Genomic DNA, 8,197 nt, shown 5'->3' on the forward strand with positions numbered 1-8,197 from the left:
TGGACACGATGGGAGGAAGGCGCAGATAACACACTGGCAGTAGCTCGGGAGCGAGCTACTTAAAGTGTCACTGGGGGGAGGCGAGTTTTAGCCACTCGAACATCACCGTGTATGCGATGTGCCACATCGCGGTCTGTGCATTCACGCTGCCGCGGCTCCTGCCCGCGCCCCAAGTGACCGCAGTGTGTCTCCCACATTTCAGACCTGCAGGGATGCCCCCGACTGCGCGCTGCTCCCCGAAGCACAGTCCTGGCAGTGGCGCGGATGCCTCCTCCAACCCTGCCCTTTGCCATGTGCCAAACAGCGACTTCCCCGCCCGGCTGCTTGCACGGCGGGGGGCACCGAGGGCGATGGGCCCCGGCCCAGTCCGGGTGCGCCGCTCGAGGGCTTCAACAATCGTCACCACCGAGGAATCCAAAAAACACCCCCGGAACAGCCGGGGCCGGCGCGCTGCCGACCGGCACGGCACAGCCCCGTCCCCCCGGCCGCCCCCCCCGCCGCGGGGCCCCTTCCCCAGCGCCGCCCCCGCCGCCTTTGTGCGCCGCGCGGGGCAGCCCCGCGCCCGCCTGCGCCCGCCCCCGGGTGAGGCGTTGGGAGACGGTCCCTTACGCAGGAAAGTTCGGCGTCGGTTTCAAGGCTCCTCCCTCCGGTGAAGGCAGACTGCGGGGCGCCTGGAAACCGGTCGGAGGGAGCGCGGCGCGGCGAGGCGAGGGGCGCGGGCTCGAGGGGCCGGCACAAATGGTCAGGCGGCGGCGGCGGAGGCGGCGGCGGCGGCGGTAGTCGGAGGCGCGGCGGACGCTGCCGCCGGTGCGGGCAGAGGTGCGCGCTGCGCTCCGCGGCCGCGTGAGCGGCGGCCGGGACTGCCCCGTCCTTGCCCGCCGCTCCCTTCATGAGTCGCAAGTTCGGGCCGGGAGGAGCAGCGGCGGCGGCGGCGGCGGCGGTGGGGCGGCGGGAGCCCGGCAGGGCAGGCGGCACCGACTGAGCATGGCCGAGCGGCGCGGGCCGGCGGTGAGCGGCGGCGGGGAAGTTGGCAGCGGCCGGTGCCCGCGGCTGCCGCTGCTGCTGGTGCTGCTGTGGGCGGCGGCGCTGCCGGCCGGGGGGCAGCTGCCGGCGTCGCAGTACAACGGCGAGCGGGGTATCTCCATCCCTGACCACGGCTACTGCCAGCCCATCTCCATCCCTCTCTGCACTGACATCGCCTACAACCAGACCATCATGCCCAACCTGCTGGGCCACACCAACCAGGAGGACGCGGGGCTGGAGGTGCACCAGTTCTACCCGCTGGTGAAGGTGCAGTGCTCGGCCGAGCTCAAGTTCTTCCTCTGCTCCATGTACGCGCCCGTGTGCACCGTGCTGGAGCAGGCCCTGCCGCCCTGCCGCTCTCTGTGCGAGCGGGCCCGCCAGGGCTGCGAGGCCCTCATGAACAAGTTCGGCTTCCAGTGGCCCGACACGCTGCGCTGCGAAAAGTTCCCGGTGCACGGGGCCGGCGAGCTCTGCGTGGGGCAGAACGCCTCCGAGCGCGGCACCCCCACGCCCGCCCTGCGCCCCGAGAGCTGGACCAGCAACCCGCACCGCGGGGGCGCCGGCGGCGGGCCCGGGGGCCCGGGGCCCGGCGAGCCCCGCGGGCGCTTCACCTGCCCGCGGGCGCTGAAGGTGCCCTCCTACCTGAACTACCGCTTCTTGGGAGAGAAGGACTGCGGGGCGCCCTGCGAGCCCGGCCGCCTCTACGGGCTCATGTACTTCGGGCCCGAGGAGCTGCGCTTCTCCCGCACCTGGATCGGCATCTGGTCCGTGCTCTGCTGTGCCTCCACCCTCTTCACCGTCCTCACCTACTTGGTGGACATGAAGCGATTCAGCTACCCCGAGCGGCCCATCATCTTTCTCTCAGGCTGCTACACGGCGGTGGCCGTGGCCTACATCGCCGGCTTCCTCCTGGAGGAGAGGGTGGTCTGCAACGAGCGCTTTGCCGAGGACGGTTCCCGCACCGTGGCGCAGGGCACGAAGCGGGAGGGCTGCACCATCCTCTTCATGATGCTCTATTTCTTTGGCATGGCCAGCTCCATCTGGTGGGTCATCCTCTCCCTTACCTGGTTCCTTGCTGCTGGCATGAAGTGGGGCCATGAGGCCATTGAGGCCAACTCCCAGTACTTTCATCTGGCCGCCTGGGCCGTGCCGGCCATCAAGACCATCACCATCCTTGCCCTGGGACAAGTGGATGGGGACGTCCTCAGTGGCGTCTGCTTTGTGGGCATCAACAACGTGGATGCCCTGAGGGGCTTTGTGCTCGCCCCCTTGTTCGTCTACCTGTTCATCGGTACCTCTTTCCTGCTCGCTGGCTTTGTGTCCCTCTTCAGGATCCGGACCATCATGAAGCATGACGGCACCAAGACAGAAAAGCTGGAGAAGCTCATGGTGAGGATAGGCATCTTCAGCGTCCTCTACACGGTGCCGGCCACCATCGTCATTGCCTGCTATTTTTACGAGCAAGCTTTTAGGGAACAGTGGGAGAGGAGCTGGGTCACGCAGAGCTGTAAGAGCTATGCCATTCCCTGCCCCAACAATCACAGCGGCCACCACCCGCCCATGAGCCCCGACTTCACGGTCTTCATGATCAAGTATCTCATGACCTTGATCGTGGGCATCACCTCGGGCTTCTGGATCTGGTCTGGGAAAACCCTGAACTCCTGGAGGAAGTTTTACACCAGGCTCACCAACAGCAAACAGGGCGAGACCACCGTCTGAGACCCCTGCTTGCTAGGCTAGGGAGATGCGGGTAGGCAGAGGACTGAGGCTCTGCCTCGGGGAGCAGCTCCTTATCCAGCCTGGGCAAATTTTTGGGACTGCGAGTGGCTTCCGCAGGCGGTGGGGAGCGGAGGACGAGCTGGGGGGACCCCAGTGCCTGGGATCTCCGGGCTCTGCCCTCCCCGCGCCGCTCAGGCTGTCTCCTGTAGGAGCTGAACGCACTGTCAGGTTTGGGGAGAGGGATGTAAATAGCCTCTGTAAGATTTTGTAAGTATATTTGTATTTAAATTACAAAAAACCTCACTTTTTTAATTATTTAGGACACTTCTAACCCGTTTGCGGATTTTACTTCCTCGCTTCCCCTCCCCTTTTTTTTTATTTAAAGAAAAAAAGTCTTTGGATTTTTATTTCGTAGGGAAGGATGGGAAAAGCTGCCGGTAAGAGAATCGAAAACAAATCCCCTTCTCCCCCCCACAGGTTTTGTAATGGCTTTGCTTGGAATTTCAGCTGCATGAGCAGCAGGGCCCGGAGCGGGGCTGCGGCCGGGGGCGCCTCCTGCCCCGGGCTGGGGCTGGGTCCCGGTCCCGGTCCCGGCCGCGGCCCGCCCGCGGTAGCCTGGAGGTGGGGATGGGGAGGAGCGCCGCTTCCCGCCCCGGCCCCGGCCCCGGCCCCGTGTGGGGAGCACGGACCCCTGCCCGGCCCCGTACGGGGCGGACGGAAAACCGCCCGGCCGTGGCGCAGGGACGGCGCTGCACCGAGTCCCGGCCCCGGTACGCCTTTCTGGGGTACAAACAACAGCCCTGCTCGGGGCGGGCCGGCCTCTCTGTGGAGGGAGAGCCCCTCACAGTGCCCGGGGCTGCGGCGGCCGCCGCCCGTCCGCGACTGGGGTTACAGGGTCTGGCCATGCCGCGCATGGCTCGGGCGGAGGTGGCCCGGTTCGGTGTAGGAGTTTGGGTTCAGCACCGCCTGCACCTGTAGCACCTCCGATGGCTCGGGAGATGGGTGGCGACAGCAATACACCGAAATTCCCTCCTGTTGCTGTGGTTTTTTTCTTCGCCCGCTCTCCGGTCCGGGGGCGCCCCGCGAGTGCTCCTACCGCCGCCTGCCGCGTTCCCTCCCCGCCGGGCCGCTGCCGGCTGGGGTCAGCAGGATCAGGAAATACGGGCTCAGTGAAAAGAGCTTCATCGGAATAAAACGCAGCATTCAGTTTGGGCCTTTTGTTTGTTTCCCCCTGCCCCCTAGTTATATTCATACACCGGCTCTTCATATGGGAAACACTGGAGCCATTGCCATTCCTCTGAATTTTGATTCATTGCGATTTAATTCATTACACATTATGAGGGTGTGATGATTTTTGCCAGTAGTAAAAACAATGGAAAGGAAAAGAAAACCAGAATGCTTAAGCACTCTGGTGAGATGTGAGACCTGAAAGAACCTCTGCTGTCTTTTTTCCCCTCTTTTTTTCAGTACAGAAATAATACTGCATAGTGCAAGGATAAGATACCATGTGTGCAGTGTATCTACTACCTTGTATGCTCCTGGGTGTGTGGGATTGTGCTTCTAATACATTAAAAAAGTTAAAGAGAAAATTGTAACTTTCAACAGATGCATTTGAATATGTAGACCTCTGTATGAAAACCAGCAGAATGCTTCTCTCCCGACTGTATTGTTTTAAACTTTTTTTTATATTACAAATGCCTGTATTTAGGTTCATAAACATTATCTATGGCTACCATACCCTGAAATGGAAAATTATTTTCATTTGGTATGCATTTATTTCTGTTCATTATCACAAGATCATCTATATTTATAGAGGAATAGAAATTTATATATATTAAATACCATATTTTTAATTTCTCTGAAATAAATTGAGGTTTTCTACAAAACTATCTTGTTCCTTTACGTATTCCTCCAACTCATACTGTGTGAAAGCAGTGTATATACTACAAGATATGTGGGATTCCTTTTTTCTTATGTTGAGTTCACGAATTCAGTGTAGCAATTCATTGTACGTTTTGGTTTTTATCTCTGGGCTGGTCTAGATTAATCCTTCAAAAGAAGTAATGTAAACTGTTCAAGATCTCTGACAGGGTATGGTCGGTGGTGTGAAATCCAAGAAGAGATCTGCTGTATGGCAGGAGAAGAAAGAAGCTCACCAGTTCTTTTTTGGTGGGTTTGGTGGGGGTTTTTTGGGTTTTGTTTGTTTTGTTTTTGGTTTTTTTTTGTTGCAGAAAAGGATTCTCTCAACTTAGCCTTTCTTCTCCCTTTCCTATTAAAACAAACAAAAAAACCCCTCAGTGCTTAAAATGACACTCAAAGTATGTTGCAATATTGTCTGAATGTTTTAATGAGTAAAATAGTTTTATTTTCCTGAATTTGGAATGTTTGGTTAATCCAGAGTTAGATGTTCATGGAAGCATTTCAGCTTTATGGAAAGTATACATATTCTTTAACCTTTTAACACAATACATTTTTTTTCCTCTCTTTTTTTTCTGGAATAAATGGTTTGAAGTGCCATTCAGGAAGTGTGGGTTTATTAGGAAAGACTGGTTAATTATCAAACTTGATTTTTTATTTTTAGTGTTATGAGCTAGTAAAGCATTTCATTCTGTAGATCTGGAGGCAAATACAAATGATTTTTGGCTTGTTTACTTTTTTCAAATCATGATGCATAAACAGCCATAGAGAAGTGAGGGAAGCTTAACAGAATTTCTCTAAGGTGAGACAAGGGGGCAGGGTTTTCTCATTATTTTAAAAAATTCATTCTACATAAACATAATTCTTTCTCAGATATTTGGACATTTTTCTCAAGGTTCTTTTTTCCTCCTTTTTGGAGGGTGTATTTCAGCATTTAGAATTGTGCTGGTCAGCACTCTGCTATGACCTGAAGTACGAGCCATTCAGTTGTAATGGAATTCTTGTTCTCACTGTATAATTACATTTCAGCCATTTGGCTGATTTGGTTTCTTGCAACAATGTATGTGATTTATTTATGCATGGGAGAATACATTTATTTGTAACAGAAATGATGTATTCATAGTAGGGATAGGAAGACCAATTTTTAAAAATACTTCTCAGAAATGAATAATGGAATTTTTTCTACAATTAGTAAAATGTCAGTATTTACAGTTCATGATTTGCAGCAGATATGGATCCCCTTCAGTTTTCTGGATTTTTTTTTTTTTTCAGAGCTGAACCTCCATGTCCAATCTTGGTTATTTTAATAAGTGTACTAGAGAGCACAATATGTTCATAAATCTGTTGAAAGAGCACCCCCTGCTTTTTTGTTTGCTAATTTTTGTGACCCTTCACAGGGCAGTAATTTGCAAAGGTCACAGTCATCACTGAATGCTGTGGTGCTGTGTGGCTCATCCACCTTTTTATATTTTATTTCTCAACACATAATGGTATTTCAGATGCTTTATTAATATGATACAAAGATGTCTTTTGCATGGGGCATCAGTAATGGTTAACTGTTAAAAAAAATCTGTCTGTTGCTCCAGGGGGTTTAGATGGGGCTTTTTACAACATAGTCTGGGTAATTGATGTGCCATGGTTACAAGAGAAAGTATCAATATATAATAAGTAGAAAGTATCAGAATACAAAGCAGCAGTTTTGCCCACTTCTCTTGTCCCTGACAAGGTTAATGGAAGAACAAAACTGGTATAACAAAGTTTGTTGGCTAAAGTTCTTGCTAAGGCATTCTCCATACTCAGCAGCTTTGCTTTCTCTCATGGGATATATTTATACTCTAAAATGAAGGGACACTCAGAATCACCATTCCCCTGAAGAGGGCTGTAGCCTGAAGAGCTGGGGATGTTGGTTTCCTGTTCATCCTTCAGTAACAGTAATGCTCTTTAATGTAGTGGCAAATTTGTGGTATTGGAATGAAATTATATGCTGTTTCCATAACAAATCCTATTGGGAAGGAGAAGGATTTCTGGTTTGTTCATATAATAATGCCCAAAATGTCTGGTATATGCACATATTTGTGTGTGTTTGTGTTGTGTTTGGTTTTGGTTTCTTTCAGTAGAGGGAAAGACTGAAATCTAGTGGGGCTCAATTCTGCCCTTTGGATGATCCTCACCCTTCTGCTGCCATCCCTTTGCACTTTTTAAAAAAATAGTATTTAAAGGGATGATAATTGGGTATGAGAAGAGACTGCTGTTTATTTACAGGATGAGTATTTTTCAAAATAGGCTATGGGCTAGTATCTCATCAGTCTTTTGCCAGTGCCAGTCACAAGAAACAACTTCCAGATTGACACTGTAGTCCTTTTGAAAAGGTGTGCACCCTGAAGCTGACCGGAGAAAGTAATCATGGGTTTGGCGTGACACGTGCTTTAAAATTATTGAGAGTACTCTTGCAAGAAGTTTGCATTTGTGTGATGTAACTCTTCCATCCCAGTGCTGCTTGGCCTTGGAAAGAGGTTCAGCGAGCAAAACTCAAGACAGATGAAGAGGAGCTAAGTAAAGAGTTTAAATGCTTACCTATCCAAATAAGGGAACTGAGGCACAGCTCTGTTTTTATCATTAATTTACCCTCTAGTGCTCAGGCACTGAAATTGCATTTTATTTGATAGATGTTTCCAATGACAGCACTACACAACTGGCAATACTGTGCAAAATCAGTTCTGAATATCAGCCTCACCCCCCCCTTTTAATTTTCCTAGATTTTGTTGGTTGCTGTTTGCATTGCTGGACCCAGAGCATCATTGTTCTGTGTGTTGTGCAAACTTGGAGTCAATGGATCATATGGATTCTGAATTCAAATGTTGATTCAAAAATGCAAGTTGGTAATCTGCTGGGTCCCATTAGAAGAGAGGGTTGGTCTTGCATCCATAGCTGTGAGAGTTTTTCATATTTGTAAGTCTCTTGCCTCTGTTGTTCATCAGTTGAGCTGTAAGGCTTAGGCAATGATACATGCTCATTTGGAGAAGGAGAACTTTGTTTTTCTTGCTTTGGACTGACCTCTTTGCTGTTTCTGTTTTTACAGCATAAAAGAGAAATGCATTGTTCTGAAGCTCCTGATCAATTCTGAAATAGCAGTACCATAATTTAAAAATGGGTTAGGAGGTTTAGGGAGCAAGAATTGTATTACAGCTGAGGCCTTGGTTTTCACAGTTTAGTTTTTAGAAGTCTACAGGTATTTTAAGATGTGAAATAGCTTCTTAAGGACAAACTAAGCATGCCAGGATTAGGTCCTGGACACAGTGCAAGCATTATGAGCCCCATATTCATTTATGAATGGTGTTAAACACCATCACCACCCACTGGTGGTGTTAAAGCAGACTAGATAAGTCGTGCAAGAAAAAAGGAAAGGCATAATTGCATTTACATGCCAGCCTTAATTCATTCTGCACCTTTTGTTATTTGAGGTCACTAAACGGAGAAGCAAATGTAATTTCTGTCATATGAGAGAGATTTCAGTGAATTAGCAAAATAGATCTTAATA

General features: G+C 50.8%; 1 protein-coding gene across 1 annotated transcript; it reads left to right on the forward strand.

Annotated features, from left to right (window-relative positions):
- The first annotated feature begins 636 nt into the window (after positions 1-636).
- On the forward strand, positions 637-5,117 carry FZD1 (frizzled class receptor 1). Its single transcript, XM_069006793.1, has one exon. The coding sequence runs from the start codon at positions 985-987 to the stop codon at positions 2,740-2,742; it is 1,758 nt and encodes a 585-aa protein (XP_068862894.1). The 5' UTR covers positions 637-984; the 3' UTR covers positions 2,743-5,117.
- Positions 5,118-8,197: the final 3,080 nt, after the last annotated feature.

Source organism: Aphelocoma coerulescens, chromosome 2 (genome assembly GCF_041296385.1).
Source record: "Aphelocoma coerulescens isolate FSJ_1873_10779 chromosome 2, UR_Acoe_1.0, whole genome shotgun sequence".
In the NCBI taxonomy this organism is placed as follows: Eukaryota; Metazoa; Chordata; class Aves; order Passeriformes; family Corvidae; genus Aphelocoma; species Aphelocoma coerulescens.